Raw genomic sequence first — 19566 nt, forward strand, 5'->3', positions numbered from 1 at the left:
GCAGGGATTTCTCTCGTTCCGGTTCCTCCGAAGGAACAGCCCCTCACAGCACTTCTGGCTCTGGAGGAAACATCTGTGGCCGTGGCCACGTTCCTTGGGCAAACCCCCCTGCTTGGGAGGCTGTTGTGTACCAAATACTTTGATTTCCTGGTTGCCATCTCTTAAAGATTATCTCCCTCCCAGAAAAGGGCAGCATTTCCCATGTTTCCATGTGCAATGTCCGTGATGGCTGCTATAAACATCATGGAACGTTTCCCTGCCCCTCCTCTGACATAGGTAGCAAAGTCCCTGCTTTTCATCTTTCAAAGCCCTGAAGAAATGTTTAGGGTCGTGTATCCTGCCATTGTTCTGGGCTGGGCATCCCACTGAAGTGCCTGGGAGAAATGAGTTCAGGATATGGATCTATCTCTGGTCCATCTCTGCCGTGGCCCCAGGAACATCCACATTTTACAGATGGGAAGGCAGAGATGGCTCCTGATAGACTGGAGGCTACTGGTGATTCCCACCCCTTTGGAAAACAACAGCAGGACAGGCCAAAAACTCAGCAAAAGCTCTTAAAAAAACCCAGCCAAGCCACTGTTGGGCTCTTCTGTGTGACAGAGCTGATGTTCCCAAGGGGCATTTTTTGGTACCTGGAGCATCGAGGTGGCTCTGAGAGCCTTTAATCCCACTGGTCCTCCTGCTCCAGAACTTTCCATCAAGGCACTCAGCACCTCCCAGGGGCAAACCACAGCTCCTGCTCTGGGAGACAAGGCACAAAAGAGAATTTTTTCACAGAATTTTCACAGAATTTTGCCCCAGGAACATGCACATTTTACAGAAGGGAAGGCAGAGATGGCTCCTGAGAAACTGGAGGCAACTGGGGATTCCCACCCCTTTGGAAAACAACAGGAGAGGCCAAAAATTCAGCAAAAGCTCTCAAAAAACCCCAGCCAAGCCTCTGTTGGGCTTTTCTGTGTGACAGAGCTGATGTTCCCAATGGGCATTTTGTCTCCCAGGGAATACCTGGAGCCTTTAATCCCACTGGTCCTCCTGCTCCAGAACTTTCCAGCACATGCCAGGAACAAACCACAGCTCCTGCTCTAGGAGACAAGACATGAAACTGAAATTTTTCCCCAAATGTGCCACCTCCAGAGGTCTCCAAGTCACACAAATGCGTTATCCTCCACCCATCCCACACTTTGAGCCAAGCCAGGTTTACCTTTCCTTAAAGAAAAAAGCAAACACACGGGGCAGTTAGATGGGATCAAAAAGAGGGCAGGGGAAGAAGGGAAACATTCATGTGGTGAAAGCTGCCACATTTCTAAGCATTAACATATCCATGGCTACCACTCCTTCAGATTTCAGAGTGAATAATTGTTCAGACAAGAGTCATGCTTGTGTTTTTCCAGAGGGATCTTGTGTTTTCCGAGTGTTTCCAGGCACCTGCACTGCTCAGGCTCTGGAGCTGCTGCTCTGCAGTGACTTTTTTTTTTCACCCCCCACACAATTGCTGCAGCAAGTTCTGCTCCAAGTGAACTCCTGGTACCTCAAAGTCCCTGCAAAACTTTCCAGGCTGTGTCATCCTGCTTTCCCAGGTGTGTTTGCTTATTTTTGCAGTAATTAGCCCGAAGCTGAGCTGAGCCACAGAGCTGCACTTTCTGTGCCATTCCAGGGGTTTTGAGAGTTGCTGCTTTAAATAAAGGAAGGTCTGTGCTCAGGTTTGTGTTCTCACTGCTGGAGCCAAGTGGCACTGCCAGTGTCCCCACATCCCTTTCCATGATTAAACCAAGGTGGTTTGACCTCTAGAATTGCCATTTACTGTCTGGTGCTCATTCCAAAGATCCTGGGGATCTCTGAGGTGACCTGGAGAAGTGTCTGAGGAAAGGAAATGAATATTGATGGCACAGTCACTCCCTCAGTGAAATTTTCCAAAGGATCTGCAGCTCCTCTGCGTAGATTTAGTTCATTTTAAGACTGGATTTGGAATATTTATCACAAGTTGGGTGAATCAGAGTAACCTGAGATCACAGTCATGGAATGGTTTGGGTTGGAAGGGACCTCAAAGCTCACCTCATCCCACCCCTGCCATGGCAGGGACACCTTCCACTGTCCCAGGCTGCTCCAAGCCCTGTCCAACCTGGCCTTGGGCATTCCAGGGATCCAGGGGCAGCCACAGCTTCTCTGGGCACCCTGTGATAATGGGAATTAGGATATTGAGCCAGGAGATCAATAAAATTTATTGCTTCTGTTGTCTTTTATTAATAATAAACCCACAGGATCATTTAGATTGGAAAAGACCCCCTGGATCATGCAGTCCCACCACTGATATTAATATTCTGGTTGGAATTTCTTACTGGATTCTGACAGGGAAAGTTACTTAACAAAACAAGGGAGCCCTGTGACTTTCCTCACTTGTGGAGCCAATCTGAGAATTTCTAGGAATAACATCAGCTTCCAGCTGCAGAGCTGCTGCTGGCACTGGGGGCATCTCCTGCTCCTCAGGGGTCTCTTTTCATCCACCTGTTGGATCCCTGAGAATGATCCTTGTGGCAAAGATTCCTTGGCAGGGAAAAAGCCCCCAGGAGCATCCCAGCTGCCTTTTCCTGCAGAGCATCAGGCAGGAAAGGGAACAGATGTTCAGGTGTGGCCTCCCAAAAGCATTGCAGAAATCAAACTCCCTTTCCAAAAGTGACAAGAGCTGTTGTTTGGATCCCCTGTAGTCCATAGATCCCAATTTTTTTTTTTTTTGTTTTGAGGGAGAAATCAGGCACCCATTGATTCTTATGGATCTCAGCCTTTACTCCTGCTAAGAATTTAGTGCCAAACTCATCCCCTGGTATTCCAAATACCCATTTTAGATCCCAGATGTTTTTTCCCCTGGTTAAGTCTCCAAGGTTTTCTGCAAATCTGGGTAATCAACCCCATCTGAGAGCATCCTGTGTCAGGAGCCTGTATCCATGGATTACTCCATGCTTTTCCATACCAAGTATTCCCATCTGTGCCACCTGGGCACGGAAAAGGTTTGATCCAGATGTGCTCCATAGAGGAGTTTCAACTGGTGTGAGGATGGAATAAAGGGATGCCAGAAGGGAAAAATAAAAACAAAATAAATACAATTTAAAAGAGATTTTTAAAAATTAATTAATTAAGAGAAAGAGGGGAAAAAATCCACCTGGTGGGGAAAGGGTCCAAACCGGCCCGAACTGGACGGGTTTTGGTTTTAAGCCAAATTTTGGGAAAGCCGCGGGCCGGCGGTCCCTGCTCGTCGCCGCCAGGTGGCGCTGCCGCCAAGGGAACGGCACCGCCCTCCCCCCGGCCCCGAATCCCGGGATCATCCAAACCGGGATCATCTAAACCGGGATCATCTAAATGGGATAATCTAAACTGGGATCATCTAAACCGGGATCATCTAAATGGGATCATCCAAACCGGGATCATCCCAACCGGGATCATCTAAATGGGATCATCCCAACCGGGATCATCCAAACAGGGATCATCCAAACAGGGATCATCCCAACTGGGATCATCTAAACCGGGATCATCTAAACCAGGATCATCTAAACTGGGATCATCCCAACCGAGATCATCTAAATGGGATCATCTAAACTGAGATCATCTGAATGGGATCATCCCAACCGGGATCATCTAAACCGGGATCATTCAAACAGGGATCATCCAAACTGGGATCATCTAAACTGGGATCATCTGAATGGGATCATCTAAACCAGGATCATCTAAACTGAGATCATCTGAATGGGATCATCCAAACCGGGATCATCTAAACTGAGATCATCCAAACCGGGATCATCCCAGCCAGGATCATCCAATACCCCCAGAATCATCCAGACCAGGATCACCCAATACCTCGGGATCGTCCAACCCCCCCTGGGATCATCCAAACCGGGATCATCCAACACCCCAGGATCATCCAAACGGGGATCTTCCAAAACCCCAGGGTCATCCGTATCCCACCAGGATCATCCAACACCCTCGGGATCATCCAAACCAGGATTATCCAAATCCCATCAGGATCATCCAAACCCACTGGGATCTTCCAAACCCTCAAGGATCCCTCAAACTCACCTGGGATTGTCCAAAAGCTCCCAGGATCATTCAGCCCCCCAGGATCCCTCAGCCCCTCAGGATCCCTCCAATTCTCCCACAGGATGCTCCAGTCCTCTGGGATCATCCAATGTCCCCAGGACCCTCCAAAACCCCTCCAGCCACCCAGGATCCCTGAGAGACCCCTCGCCACCATCCCCAACCCGATGCTGCCTCCCAAAAAAGGCTGCAGGTCATCCTGATGGAGCCTCCCAAAAACGTGTCCCCTCTCACAGGGGACCCAGCCCCACATCCCCTCTTCTGGGGCTTCATTGGGATCTCTCCACTATCCCGTGCTCCCTCCAGCTCTGCCCCACGTGGGGCTGTATATCCCTGGGGACACGAGCCCACGAGCAGGGGACAGTGACAAACACAGCTCCAGCTCCCTGGTGGCCTTGTAAGGATCGGGAGAAACATCCTGGGAGGAGCAGAGGGAAGTGCTTTGCCACTAGAATCCCTGCACAAGGCCTGGGGACACCAGTGTCCCCTCATCCAGAGGGGACAACCTGGCTGGAGATACCAGGCCCTGTTTCTCATCATGCTCCAAAATTTCATCCCTGTAGTAAATTCCTGGGCAATTTCATCCCTGTAGAAAATTCCTGGGCCTGCACAGGGCATCAGCAATGAGAAGCTGTTTCCTGAAGTAGAAATGCCAAAACCCCAAAAGAAAATGAGTTGTATTCCCTAAGGATTGGGATGTGAGGGATGAGGAGCAGGGAGCAGCTCACTGATACTGAGCACAGCCACATCTGAGCCTTTCCATCAGCAAATCCCACATTTCTGAGCAAGCTCTGCCTCACTCCTCTCCCAGGGCTCCCACAGCATTTCTGGGCAAGTTTATTCCTCCTCAGCTCCTCTCAGAGCTGAGACCACTCCTGGGACAGCAGCTCGGGGTTTGCCATGCCCTGGGACTAAAAATACTGAGAAAAATCCTGATGGGCTTTTGCAGATGGAGAGTTGGGGGCAGGAGCTGGGGGGTTTCAGCCTCTCCTGGAGGGCTGTGCGATGGAGAGCTCCTGTTTAGACTGCGCTCACTGGCTTGAGGAATATGTGGCGTCCACGGAATGCAGCGGCTCTGTTTTTCCAGGTTTGGAAAGCGACGGGAGGGAGGAGGATGAATCACACCAGGCTTTGTTGGGGAGCAGATATGGAACCCCTGCGAGCTGGCCACGAGCCTCACAAGGTGCTGCCTGCCCATCCCAGCCTCCAGCAGCACCAAATGCCAACGAGGACCCAAAATCAATCCAAAGGGGTGAAAACAAACCTTGGGAGTGACGGTGGGATTTCAAGGAGCTGAACTCCTAACCCTGGACCATTAGCTCAGCCATACCTAGCACGGATTTTTGCTTCAGGAGTAAAAACCCCTGTGTTTTCAGCTTGTACCTAAAAGGATGGAGACAACACACTCGCCTCCATCAGGGATGGGCAGGGATGTGGGAAAGATCAGCCCAGAAAAACATAAAACCGGGAAAAACCAATAATGCTGCAGGTGGATTGCTGCTGGCTTAAAAAGATCTGAACAGAGATTTTTAAAACCCCAAAACATTAACAAAAATTTTTAAAAACACCCACAACGCTCCTCAAAAAAAACCCCTGCGAAACAACAATAAAAAACCTCACTCGGAAAAGGCCTCCCCCAAGTCTGACAAAGCCTTGCCTTAATTAAAATACTATTACAAATTTGTCCCTTGTTGTTATAGCGAACTTGGCTTTTAATTAGGCTGATTCCACAGAGTTGGGCTAATTAGTGTGCAGTGATTAAATTTCCCTCTATAAAGGCAGAAATCCACATCCACGAAATCAGATTAATTCGCCTGCATCTCTTTTTTATGGGCGTTGATATTGAAAATTTATGGAGACAGATTAGCCCACAAATTAAAGCAAAAATTCCTGGATACTGGAGAATCCTGAATTAGCCCAAATCCTCCCAAATTTCGCAGAGAAATAACGATATTTAAATGCAGATTTATCACTGCCCCGCGCACGACAGAGAAGGTGCAGTTAATTATTATTCCTGTTTACTAATTTCTAATAATTTGAGTTAATTTGGGTAAATTTCCTTCAATTTTATGAATTTTTATTTCTTTTTCACGCGGGGAAAAGCCTGCGGGAAGTTCCTTGCTGGTGGATGAGCGGCTCGGAAAATTCCCGGGATGGAGGAGGAGGAAAAAAGGAGCCGGAAAATTCCCGGGATGGAGGAAGAGGAGAAAAAAAGGAGCCGCGGGCTCCATCCCGGCAGCCTCATGCCTGGAATTCTAGGGAGAGGCAAAGAGCTGTCAAACAGCGCCTTTCGCCTTGGGAAAAAAAAAAAAGAAAACGGAATAATCCTAATAATAAAAAGCTAAAAATAAAAAGCACCGCCGCTCTTCCTCCTTCTGCATTTCAATATCCTCAATTAAAATATTTCCCGGCGGAGAAATTGGCAACTAGGACTCCGCGAAGGTGAAAAAACCCTAAAAATTGGGGTTTGAGTCTGCGCAGGGACGGGGAATTATTGCCCGAGGGTTTGCAGGGCCGGGCCGGGGCTCCGCGCTCGCGGAGGCCACGGACTCCCCATTAATTAAGCTTAATTACACCGCATGCTCGTTTATTTGCTGCTCATACAATCGTGAAGCCCATGTACAAATAACATACAGGTTTTATTTCGGGATTTTTTTTTTTTTTCTTTAGGGACAAAACGTACACAAATAAAAAGGCGAAAAAAACCGAAAAAAACAAACCCACATAATTACAATTTTATACAGTGCAGAAAGAATTAAAATAGGTGTCACCAAACTGTACAACGTCAGGGCGAAAAAAAAAATAGAGAGGGGAGGGAGGGGAATAATCCTTCATTATATATATATTTCTATAAAAACATACGGATGATTGTCTTTACACAGAGACCACGGTCGCTTGCAAATTTACAAAGGTTAACTAAAAAAACCCAAATCTATATGGCAAATATTGCCAACAGATATTCCCCGATTTAATACTGATCAACTGAGACTATTCGTGTCTCGATTATTAGCAACAACAACAACAAAAAGAAATGTAGAATAAATAACAGGATGAGCATGGCTGTCTCTTTCCAAAGTGCCTTGTTCTCTCTGCATAGGGTCTGATCCTGCAGTCTTTATGCAGGCAAAAAAAAAATTTATAGTTCCAAAAAATCCCTCTGAGAGATTTTTTTGCCCGCTGGGTGTTGGCTGGCAAAAAAGGGGGGGAAAAATTTTTAAAAAAGAGGAAAAAAAAAAATGTAAAAAGTATTTTTCCGGGCTTGAAGCGAGACGGCACCGCGGGGATTTGAGTTCGGGGTCTTTTCCAGCCCCCTCAGCCCCAGCCGGCTCTGCTCCTCCCAGCCGAGCCGGTGGCATCGCTCACCGCCAACTCCCAAACTGAGTTTGCAAATTTATTTTTTTTTAAAAAAAAAAGAGGCATCAAAACCTCATTTGGCAAAGCCTCACCCCAAACTCGCAGTCGGGGCTTTCGGGACGGACGGGGGGGCTGCTTTTGCTTTCTTCTGCAGCCCTCCCCGAGTAGAAGAAGGCACAGACGCTGCGGGCTCGCACTCCCGGCCGATGCTCAGCTCATTCCCGGGAGCGCAATCCGCTCTCCCGCCGCTTCCCGGAGCTCCAGTCCGTTCCTGCTGCCCAAAGCCAGGCTGCGACACCCCCGTGTCACCCCAGAGCGTCCTGGGGGATGCTCAGTGCCCGGCTCCGGCCTGGCCGGGCCCAGGACCGGGGTTTTTCCGCCCCGGCTCACATAACGCACGGCTTGATGTCCTGGTATGTCACTTGTTGGTGGTAATAGGAGCCGCTGCCCGCTGAATGCATGGAGGAGGAGGCCATGGCGTTGAAAGAGAAGACGAATTCCTTTCTGTCGCACATGCTCGGAGACTGTGAGTGATACCGCGGGATGCCTGCGGGACGGGGGGAGAGATGGTCAGCAGCGAGAAGGGATTTAGGAGGGGAGGGTGAGCGCGGGGCAAGGAGAAAAACTCTGCATGGGGTTGAAAAAAAAATCCCAACAACCCAATCCGCCCGCACACCCCGTTCCGAGCGCGGATTTGGGGATATTTTGGCACACACGGGCACGGCGGGGGCTCCGCAGGTGCGGCGGAGAAACCCCCGCGGCCCCGGGACTGCTCTTCCCTTCCCTGCCCGGCCCAAGGGCACCGCAAGAGAAGGCATTTGAGTTGGGTTTAGGGGGTTTTTCTGTCAGCACTTCGATTTATTTCCTATCGCCCCGGCTGCTTTTCCCATCGCCTCGGCCCGTGCGGAAAATCCGCCGGGTGCGGAGCGGGGCAGCTCCCGTTCGTGCCGGTGGGCACCGGGAGGAGGCCGGGGGCGAGAGCACCGGGAGCGGGGCTGTTCCAGCGCTCCTTCCGCCGCCTCGGGATGGAAAAGCGCCCCGGGAATTGGGGCTGCCCTGGGGATGGGGTGTCCTGCCCGGGAGCGCTCCCGCCGCTCCTTTGGGTGATAATCAGAGCGTTTCGGTGAAGGCCGCGCATGGGCCCGGTGGCTCCTCGGGGCCGATTCCCAGCTCCGTTTTCCAGAGGCCCAGGATGAGCTGAGCTCCAGGAACTGCCCCGGGGCCGGAGGGTGCCCATGGTGGGCACTGCCAGCCCGGCCCGCCCGAGATTTGAGCTCTGCCCGGGTTCTGCAGCTCCGGCCCGGCCCGGCTGATGCTTTTTCCCTGCTTCATTTTGTGTTTTTGGCCCATTTGCTCTCCGCTTCACAGCCGTTCCTGTCAGGCACATCCCTCTGTCTGGAAGGCCCGGGGTTATGGGCAGGGACCCCCAAATCTGCCCCATCACCCGCCCATTGCTCCGGGGCTCCCCCGTGCCACGGGAGTCCCACACCCAGCGCACCCCGAGGGGAATTCGGGCAGCAAAACGAAACCCAGCGCTGGACTCGTCCCTTCCGAGGCCTCTTCCCGGCCAAACACCATCTCCATTCCAAGACTCTGGGCAAATGCAGCCCCGACAGCTCCAGGGACGAGACCGAGCCGGTCTCTAGGGTCGAGACCTCTGCCGCTGCTCGGGTTTTGGGGCACGGGAGGATTTGGGGGGTCCGGGCCTCCGGTTCGGCATTGGCGACGGATGGAGGGAAGTGATGGGCCTGGAAAAGGCGGCCCTGAGATGTGTGAAAAACACAGCTGATGGTGGGGAAGGGGCCGGGATGGGACGGGGAGGGGATGGCGCGGGTGGCGGACCACCCGATGGGGAATTCCTCCCTCTTCCCTCTGCGGAATCCTCCAAGTCCCGATGGAGCTGGGAGAGCCCAAGGGTGCATTCCCGGCCCTCCTTCCTGCAGCCTGAGCCCACCGGCCTTAGGCCCGGGGCAGCCCTGGAGGTGAAGCAGCACCGGGAAGAGCCGAGCCCCGGCCCCGCAGCGCGGAGAGCCCCGACGGGCGCCCGGCTGCCCTTGGGAAAGAAGGCGAGGAGTCAGGGCAAGACAGCTTCCCCTCGGGAACAGCTTTAAAACCCCCATGAAGCGGGATCTCGGCTCTCAGCGGTATCGCCGGGATCCACGCGGGGCCCGCAGCCCCCGGCCGAGCCCCGTGGCCGCGGTCGCGGATGCGCCCCACGCGTGGCCGCCCTTACCTTGGAGGTCGGCGGTGTTGTGGCTGTTCTGGTGCAGGTAGGGCTGGTCCAGGGAATGCGTGGAGAGGCTGGAGGAGAGCGGGTTGGCCGTGGGGTTGCAGGGCGAGAGGGGCTGCTGCTTGATGTAGGACGCGCCGGTGTTGAGAGCCGCCGAGGCGCTGGGCGCCCACGCCGAGGCCGAGCTGGAGTAAACCGAGTGCGGCTCCATCACGCCGCCGGCGGGGAGCAACGGGGATGCGGGCACGGAGCTGTCGTGGTGCGGGTATTCCCCGGCCGAGGAGCCGGTGCAGCCGCCCATGTAGGTGTGCCCACCGTTGGCGGGCAGGTGGGGCACGGAGTGTCCTGCCAGGCCCATCCCCTCCACGTTGCTGGACAAATGCCCGTTCATCATCCCCAAGCCCCCTTCGAGGGAGAGGCTGTTGGGGGGGCAGGAGAGCCCGCCGGCCGAGCCCTGGAAGCCGTAGCTGTCGGGGAGGTGGTTGAAGCTGAGCCCGTTCATCATGCTGTACATGGGCTTCAGCGCCTGGCATTTCCTCCGGAACCCGCGGGGCCGGCGGCGGAACGAGCCCTCCTCGAACATGAACTCGCTGGCCGGGTCGATGGTCCAGTAGTGGCCCTTGCCCGGGCGTCCCAAGCCCTTGGGCAGCTTGATGAAGCACTCGTTGAGCGAGAGGTTGTGGCGCACCGAGTTTTTCCAGCCCTGGTAGGAGCCTCGGAAGAAAGGGAAGCGGCTCTGCAAGAACTGGTAGATCTCGCTGAGGGTCAGGCGTTTGGAAGGAGAGCTCTGGATAGCCATGACGATGAGGGCGATGTAGGAATAAGGCGGTTTCTCCGGCCGCCGGATCCCCGCGTTCGTCTTCTTCGCCTTGGGGCCGGCGCTACCCGGGGCCCCGCCGCTGCCCGGGGCGCTGCCGGCCGCGCCGCCGGTCCCCGCGGAGGCGGCGTCCATGGCCGAGCTCTGCGGCTGCTTCTCAGCCACCGAGGACATGGGGCCGTAGCTGCTCTGCACCGGAGGAGGAGGGGGCTGAGAGGACAGAGCCTGCTGCGCTTCTGCAGTCATCTACGGCCAGGTCCGCGGCGGCCAGCCCCAGCCCCGGCCCTCCTCCGCCGCCCCCCCAGCGCCCCCCCAAAAGGCCACGCTTTCGGGGGCTCGCCGCCACTCACCCACCACCCTCCCTCCGGCGTCCTCCCGGCCCCCCGGCGGGCTCGCTTTCCACCGGGAGACTTCACCCCTCCGTGGATAAACAAATGGAAGCGACGACACCCCCCAGCCCCCCTTTGCCTCCTCCTCCCACTTTATCCCTAAATCCGAGCGCGGCTGCAGAAGGCGAGCGAGAGGCGGAGGGTCGGGGGGGCCGCAGGGAGGCGGGATGGGGGGGCGGGTTGGGAGCGAGCTGAGCTCGGCTGCTGCGAGAGAGGAGCCGGGGCCGCCGCCTGCGCCTGCCCCGCTGCCCCTCGCCGGGCCGGGCTCCCGGGGCCGCCGCCGTCCCCTCCGGAGGCTTTAGCTGGGCTGGCGCTGCCGCTGCTGCGGGGAGCTGCTTCCCATCGCGGTGGCTGTCGAGTCTGCCCCCGGCCCCGCCGCTCGCCTTCTACTTTATCTCTCGCAGCGGCGTCTGCCGCTCCTTGACAGACGTAAGCGCGGAGCGGAGATCCCCGCCCCGAGCCGCTCCCCCCCCGCCCTCCCGGGCGGCCCCTCCGCCGCCCCGTGCCGGCCCCCTCCGCCGCCGCTCCCCGCTGGTGGGCAGCTTTTAAAGAGCCCTTTCCACGCCGCCCTGCCCCACCCGGGGGGGGCTGCACGCCGCACCCCTGCCCGCCGCGGACAGCACCGCGCGTGTATCTCTGTGTGTGTCCGTGTGTGGTTTATGCCACGCGTGACCGCGACGCGCCGTGGGGCTCCTCCACGCCTTCCCTGCCCCTCTTCCCAGCCCTGCAAACCACGGGAAGGGCCCAGGCGGGCCAGGGAAGGGGTCGGGGAGCGCTGCGGAGGTTCCGCGCGTGGCGTGGGGCAGCAGCGGTGCGCTGCCCGGCCCCGGCTCCGCGCTGCGCGCAGCTTCACCCACTTCGAAGCCCCTGTTCGTGCGCTCTTTTTAAGCTCGGCGGGCCCGGGCAGGATGTTTATACTGCGCAATGTAAACACGGGCTCGGGGGTGCTTTAATAAAAAGAAATCGGCGAAAACTCCCGCTGCCTCGCGAAATGCCCTTTTCTGCCTCCGCCGCCGCTCCGGGGCCGGGAACGGGCTTCGGACCCCTCGCCTGCTCCGAGGCTGCTTTAGGGATGAGGGTGGGTTAGTTTGCTTTGGGTTGTTCGGGGTGTTTTTTGAGGGGGGTGTGTATAAATCTGTGCTGGAGCTTCGCGGCTCCGTGCCCGGAGTTTGACGCTCAGCTCCTGCGGTGCCACGGGCACACGCGGCGGGTGGGGGGAGAAGGAGAATAGACAGCCAGAGGGGTAGAGACCCCCTTTTCTCCCTCCCCTCTGCCCCAAAAACCACCTCTTTGAGCACCGTGTCACCGGCAGAGCTGTCACTCGAGGTAAGTCACTTGGAACCTTTGTCACCTTTACGCGGAAAGCTGCGCGGTGCGGGGGGATGGGATTGCGGCTGGGTACGGGGGAAGGAGCCTGGGCTCTCAGGGCTGCCGATGTGCTGCCTGCTCCCTCCCGACATTGGGGAAAGGAAAAGAGAAAGGAAAAGGGGGGGAAAAAATCCACCCCGTCCCCCCGCGTCCCATTACAGGCCTCGCCGCAGGGCTGTGGGTGCATCCCTGTGCAAAGAGAGAAAGAGGGGACACTCCCATCCCCAAGACCCCCATCTTCCAGCTTGGCTTTTCAAGTTTTTAATGATAATTTAATACCTTTTAAAGGAAAGATAGGCACCGATCGGGTTTCCAAACTCCCTCCGCGTTATTGGCGAGCAGTTGTGAGCAGCCTCCGGGGCGCCTGTCACATCTGTGGTACTACCAAGAGGGATTTCACATCAGGGTTTTCTTTTTTTTTTTTTTCCCCTTTCTTTTTTTTTTTTTTCCCTCTCTATCCTCCCCCCTCTTCTCTTTTTCCCCGTCTTCGGAAGAAAAAAAAAAAAAAGGGCATCCTGCAGACAGCATCGGCCCTCCCGTTCCCGGTGCAAACGGGCCCGGGACCGGCACAGGAGAGCTCTGGGCAAGCCCCAGGCCGGGGGCAGGTAGCCAGGGATGGGTGGGAGGAGGTTGGGACAGTTATTCCTGGAGCTTTTCCCCGGAGGAGGAGGAGAACGAGCAGCTCCGGCTGCCCGGAGAGGCGGCGGCCGCTGCTCCTTCGGCACGGAGCAGAACGTGGCTGCTCGGGAAGGGGGGAAACCACCCCAAAAATCGCTTTTTTGGGAAAAAATCACCTTCCCCGAGGCTTACATCCCCGAGGAGGCTGGTGCAGAATATTCCCTCTGCTTTTTGCTGCATTTATTTTTATTTTTGCTGTGGGAGCGCATCTCTGACCCTGAGCTTTGCTCCGCATCGAATGTTCCCCTCCGGCTGGCGAAAAGGGTGGGTTTCTTTGCTTTATATCATTCTGCGGCCGAATCTCCCCGATCTGCCCCCAAAACACTCGGGAATGGTGCTCGAAACACTGCACAAAGCACCAGTGGAAAAATCACGTTCAAACCGTTCGCCACCGGCTGTGTTTCCACGAGGAAATAAAATATCTCCGAGTTAAAAAACCCCAAAACTCTCAGTGGAAATCAAACTATTTCCCCTCAGAGAAAATCAGCTCCTTCACGAATGCTCTTTCCCCCTCCCGCAATATCTTTTAGGAGTGCGGAAATTTGTTTTCCGATGCATTTATTACAGCTAGCAAAAGTTAAAAATGGGAATATATCTCTCCGGGTCCTATAGGCCTCGTCGTGGGAATCGCAGAAATGTTGGAGGGTTTTAATCCGAGCCCACGAGTTGGGGAAAGGAGAGTTTTGGTGAGGAAAAGCGTGGTGTACGAGGAGGAGGATGGTGTGGGGGAAAACGGGACTCGCTTTTGCTGTTGTCTGCTCGTGGTTTGGGTGGGTTAATCAGCTCCTCCCCAACCCCCGACGAGCAGAGATGAAAAGAAGGGCGAAAAAGAAGAAATGACAAAAATTATATTATCATCTGGCGCAATTAGTGTCTCCCATCCCGTTCGGAGCCCTCTTTACCGGCCCCGCTGCGCTTCCCACCCGGCTCCTTCCCAAACCCGCTCCCCTTCCCTCCCCCTGCCCCAAACTCGGGCCGTGTTTTGTGTAAAAATAGACAAATCCGAGCTTTCTTCCTTTTCCTGCGCCGAAGGTATTTTTACTAGCTAATTGCTTAAGTGAAGTCAACTCGGCGAGCAGGCCGGGTGTAACCCGAGGATGGAAATGAATATAGGTGGCATTGTTAGAGGCGGGCTGGGTGCTGCTCCGAGAGGGGCCGGGGTGTTCCTGCGAGCCCGGACCACCCAGGGCGAGGGGAGTGACCGCCCCGTGTCCCCCTCCCCTCTGTCCTGCTTTGCATTAACACCACCCGCGGGACCCCCTCCTTGTTCCCCAGCACCAGCCTTTCCCCCTCGGCTGCCTTGGGGTTTTTTTTGGTGGCTTTTTTTTTTTTTTTTTTTTCAGCCGCCGCCATCCCCGTGGCCGCTGGCCCCAAATCCGCGGCGAATTGATCCCTAAATGTTTATTTAAAGGTGAGGGGTGCGTTCGAGCGAGGGGGTCGAGGATGGACAGAGGAGAGCTGGGGGAAGGTGGAAGCGCCGAGGGAGAGATGTTTTTAGGGAGACGCACGCACACCCCAAATATTTTTTGCGGGTCTATCACACGGCAATGCTTTGCCCCACGCGTGGGACCTTTCCCAGTCCCAGCCTTGGCCTCTCTCATTCCTTCAGGCAAAGCCCGGTCTCCAGGGCCGAACGGGACCTGGAGAAGATTTTGGGAGGGCAGAAGGCGAAACTGGGAACGCAGCAGAGTTGCCCGAGTATCTGAGGCGGCTGCGGGCTGGCTGTCACCGCCGTGCCTCAGGCAGAAGTTCAGGCTTTGGTCAGAAAAAAAAAAAAAAAATCTTAATCTCCCCCTTTTGTCTCCCCTTTCCCCCCTCTGCCCGTCCCGAGTCTCCCCCCCCCCGCCCTTCAAGCCCAGATTTTCCATGACGTCCTTCGATGAAATATTACAGCGCAGGAATTTACAGCCTTCTTCAGCTCGGGATTTTTTTCTGTGGAGTTTTCTGGCAGAAGCCGGTCCCTGCAATACAAATCGGTTCCAGCGATAAAAAGCTCCGAGCGCTACCACTCAAACACAATCGCTTCCCACAGAGATCTTCCAAATATCTCCGGGTATTTATTTATATCCCCGCTCAGGGACGGATAGCTAGAATGCTTTCCCGGGAGGATGCTTTTGGACTGGCTAGGATTCAGACCCGAAGAATTGGGTACCAAGAGAAACAGCGGGGTTGAGTCGGAGCAGAGCTCGAACCAGGCGAGTGATGCTCCCACATCCCACAAATTCGCCCCTAAAGGCAGCTCGAGTTGTAAATCCAGGTGTAAATCCAGAAGTAAATCCGTTCCTGAGACATTCAGGCTTTCTTGGACGAGGTTTCTTCCCTGGGGGCCTGGGGTTAGGGATGCTCCCAAAGCAAACAGAACCCTTGGGAAGGGATATCCCTTCTCCCAGCAATTTGGCATAGCAGTGGCATCCAAACAAAATTCACAGCCACTTCCAGCTTTCCCAGCACCAAATCCCGTCAGGATAGAGATAAAATTGTGCTGAAGAAACCTTTCAATCTGCTGCTGAGCTTTTTGGCATGAGGAACCACCTCCAGCCCCGGCAACTCCCGATGCCAAAAGTCTGGCTGGGCCAAACCGGGCCGGGGGTCCCAACCAAACCAGGAGGACGAGGGAATTCCACGGCATTCAGCTTTATTTCTAGTCTTATGGAACCTTTTTTGTTGTTGTTTTTGTTGGGCTTTTTTTTTTTTTTTCCCTCCCCAAGTTTAAATCAAAACCCTTTCGAAATCCCATCAATGTGCCGGTGCTGGAGGAAGGGGGAATTTTAGCGTTGGGCAGGCGACGGTCACCAGCCCCATTTTGGGGTGTCACACAAAATCCGTCCGCACAGAGAGGTAGGAGAAATAAAAACGGAATATCCCACATAAAGAAAGAACAGGTTATATTCTTCCACGGCTGCCAAAAGCCACAGGGATCGTCCATTATCGGGATAAATAACGGGCAAGGTGGAGGCGTGGATTGCTCCTAAATAACGCTGGGAGGATGCGGGAAACAAACACGGCGGGTTTGGGGCAGGATCCGACCTCCCTTTTCCAGGGGACAGCACCCTGGGGGTGAGGACAGCGCGATCTCTAAGAGGAAAACCCCGAGGGAAGGCGGGGGGACCCACGCGAGCCCCGGGGTGCAGATCCAGGTGGGCTCTTTGGAGGAAGAAAGGATTTTGTCCAACACGGTCTGATCAGCCAGCACGGGGGGGAGAGGAGGTGGCAGCACCTGGGCACTGTCCTGGGCAGGTGTCTGGGTCCCCAGCAGCCCTTGTGCCTTGTCACCTGCCGAGCGGGCAGGACACGGCGGTGCCCGTGGGGAGGGATGCGGCAGGAACAGAGAGGGATGCTGAGGACAGCGATGTCCCCGCAGGTACCGCCCTGCCCGGGGGAGCAAAAACCCCGTGCGAGAAGGTCCCTGGTGCTACAGAACCCTCCTGTCCCTGCCCACGGTGCCCAGGGACAGAGCGTTGCAAAAGCAGATTTTACTGAGCTCGGAGTATTCCAGTGGAGAAAGAAAAACCGCACAGGAGCGGGGCTGGGCTGCACACCGGCCTGCTAGCCTGCGGTTTTGAACCATATTTCTACAGTAAATCCCGCAAAGAAACTCCGTGTTCCCCCTTTTCTCAGTCCAAAGCGGGGGTTCGGGACCCGCGCTCACAAACACCGCCAGAAGTTCCCGCTGCAAAGAACCGCAGCTGTGCTCTCACTGATTCTTTCTTTGCAAAGACCTGGGGATGGTTTTCCTTGGAAACCTTCCCGACAAAAACTGTTTTCCATGCTAGAATTCCCGAGTGATGATGTTGTGCATCAGCGGGTTCTGGGTGGTGCAGGTTCGTGGACCCTTCTACTTTGCAGCTACCAGAGCAGAGAGTTAAAATACACCAAAAATTGTTTTATCATCTTTCCCACCTCCTGATAGCAGAGCAGCTCCTCGTAAATCGATCCCTTTTGCACAACCAGCCCCCACTTAAATATTAAAAGCGATCTGGAGGGGCTTTAAAAAATGTTCTGCAGGGAATAAAAAGCTCGGCTACTATTCCCGCGAAAGATGTTCTGTGGATAAGTGAAATGCCCGAGCCGAGGGGGAAAACTTTCCCCAGCACGGGTTGTTGTGCCCCGAAGTTAAACGATTTCTGCAGCACAGGGATTGGTTTTTATTTCGGGGAGAATCATCCTGGGAGAGGGAAGGGAACGGCTGCATCCAAGCGTTCATCTTCCCATTGTGAATATTTTGGGGCTTTTGGTGTAGATGTGCGTGTGAGGAAGCCAGAGGGGAATTGGAAGGAGTTCTGTAAAAACACCCCCAAGCCCCAAAAAACCGAAAGAACGATCCGCCGAAAACAACAGCAAAACACCCCCACCTAAAACGAAGGAAAACCGCATCAAAACTGAGCACCAAAACTGGCCCAGAACTCACTAAAAATTCGAATAATGAACCTAGAAATGGTTTTGCTTTTCCCGTTCTCAGAATTGCACGGAAAATTGCAAAACTCCCAGCGCATTTTGCGCAGCACCCTCAGCTCCTCTCTCTTAATCTCCCTCAAATTCAAGTTGCTAAAACACACCAACTAATTTCGCATGAACCCTCTTTAAAATCGGGGAATGAAGGAATTTCCTCGGATCCCTTTCTCCCGCAGATTTTGCGGGATACCTGCGGGCAGAGATGCTGCCCGAGGGCTGAGGTTGCTGCGTAAGAATTTTCCTTCCAGGATAATTTCGTTTCTCCTTTGGGAACGATCGAATTTGACCACTTGGCTCAAAGATCAGCGGGCTGAAGGAGTTTTCCCCCATTCGAAACCCCGAGGTGTCCCCAGTGTCCCCCAGCCCCACTCGTGAGGACATTCAGGAGTGCGCCTGAGCCCGAAAAGGATCAAAATCTGCCCGAGTGGGAGCGGGTCCCGTTCAGAGCCCTCCCGGCTGAGCTTGAGCGGCTGCGATTGAGCCAAACACAACCGGGCTGGGAAATCCGCGCTGGCACAGCAGGAAAGGGATTTTTCTGCCCATCGGGAAGAGGGTTTGGAGCTGAGCTGGAGCACAGCCCTGGTTCTGGTTTGCCCCGCAGCCCCAGGAAAGGAAAACAGAAATGTTTCCAAATACTGCAATAAAAAAATGGATACGGATAGACTGTGCTGGAGGGGAGAGAGGAGAGAGGATAAAAGAGTAAGAGAGAAACAGAGAACAGAGGGAACGGGCAGAAGGAAGGAAAGAACGAAAGGAGAAGGAAAGAGAGAGAAAGAGAGAGAGAAAAAGAAAGTGAGAAAGCAAGAAAGAAAGAAAGAAAGAAAGAAAAAGAAAGAGAGAAAGAAAGAAAGAAAGAGAAATAGAAAAATTATATAAAGAACGAGAACTAGAAAGAAAGAGAACATGAGAGAGAAGCTAAAAGAAATGAGAGAGAAAAAGAAATTAAGACAAATGAAGAGCAAGAGAGTGAGTAACAGAGAAAGGGTGAAAGGAAACGGAGAAATGGAGAAGCAAAAAAGGAATCAAAGAATAAGGAAGAAATGAGGAGGAAGGAAAAATAGAGGGATAGAGGAAAAGCTGAAAAGAAAGGAAGAAAGAAAGGAAAAGAAAAGAAAGAAAGGAGCAAAGAAAGAGAAAGGGAGAAAGGAAGGAAAAATGAAAGAAAAAAAGATTTAAAGAGAACGATTAAAAGAACAAGAGAAAAGACAAAAAGAAAGAAGTACGCAAAAGACAGCAAAGTGGCAGAAAGAGAGAGAAAACCCAAAAGCAAAAACCCCAAAGAAAACAACACAGCAAGCACGGAAAGGGGAAATATTTTCCTACAAAACCAATAATAGGACGTAGACAATTTAATTTTTTCCCCTGCAAAGCGGGGCTGAGAGGAAGGGGAAGGGCAGCGCGGCGGGGCCCGGGCCCGGCTCTGCCCCGCTCTCCGTGCGGGGCCCCGCGGGATGGAGGCAGAACACACCGGCACCGGCTCCGGCCAGGGGGACATCGCTTTTAGCCATTCCTTCTTGCCCTGCTCTTTGTTCCACGAGCGAGAACAGCGGCCCGGCCGCGATTTCCCCGTGGGTTTTCCACGCGGGGCTGCGTAAAGCTCGGCTTAACCCCCGCGGGGAGAGCGGCGCGCCCGGCCCCGCGCTCGCTCCGTAGGTGGCCGTGTATATTTGGGTTGGAGCCGTGTTTATGTTAATGAAAAAGGCTGAGATTACAAACAGACCACTGAATGCCCGCCGTGTTGCTGCCGGATTGGTGGAAGATGTGTACTTTCAACCTAATCGCTTTTTGGGGCAGCAAATCTGATTAAAAATGATGGAAAAATTATTATTTTAAGCGGTAAGGAATTAGAGATCTCCGGGGTTGCCCCTTTCCGTGTGGTTTCCAAATAGAGAAGGCGAGGATGGAGAAGGGTTGCAGGGAAAAATCACCAAAATTTAGCCATAAATCCAACAAAAAACGAGCCCCGGAGGAGAGCAGGGAAAAGGGGGATTCATCTCGCCCTTCCTGAATCCACCTCGGCCCCGCTGAAGGGGTCCAAGTGGCAAATGGAATTTGTCCCCCAAAACTTCGGCTGCTGGGGACATTGTGCTCAGGGGTTTGTCCTTGCCGGGTGGAGATTGGAGGAACCTGAAATTCACTCCAAAAACCCCGTTAATTCACCCATTTAGGATGGGATATATGTGCTTGTATATATA

General features: G+C 54.1%; 1 protein-coding gene across 1 annotated transcript; it reads right to left on the bottom strand.

Annotated features, from left to right (window-relative positions):
* Positions 1-7677: 7677 nt before the first annotated feature.
* FOXF1 (forkhead box F1) lies at positions 7678-10730 on the bottom strand. The gene is made up of 2 exons (XM_014874412.2): positions 9671-10730; positions 7678-7984 (listed from the first exon to the last, which is right to left on the bottom strand). Exons 1-2 carry the CDS (start codon positions 10728-10730, stop codon positions 7824-7826), a joined length of 1221 nt encoding a protein of 406 aa, XP_014729898.1. The 3' UTR covers positions 7678-7823.
* Positions 10731-19566: the final 8836 nt, after the last annotated feature.

Source organism: Sturnus vulgaris, chromosome 12 (assembly GCF_052056855.1).
Source record: "Sturnus vulgaris isolate bStuVul1 chromosome 12, bStuVul1.hap1, whole genome shotgun sequence".
Classification (NCBI taxonomy): Eukaryota; Metazoa; Chordata; class Aves; order Passeriformes; family Sturnidae; genus Sturnus; species Sturnus vulgaris.

Bases quoted from the DNA above. Each gene is read 5' to 3' on its own strand.
- FOXF1 (XM_014874412.2), bottom strand. From the start codon at position 10,730: ATGACTGCAGAAGCGCAGCAGGCTCTGTCCTCTCAGCCCCCTCCTCCT. The intron at 7,985-9,670 runs GTAAGGGCGGCC...CCCGTCCCGCAG, and splicing joins CAACACCGCCGACCTCCAAG to GCATCCCGCGGTATCACTCA.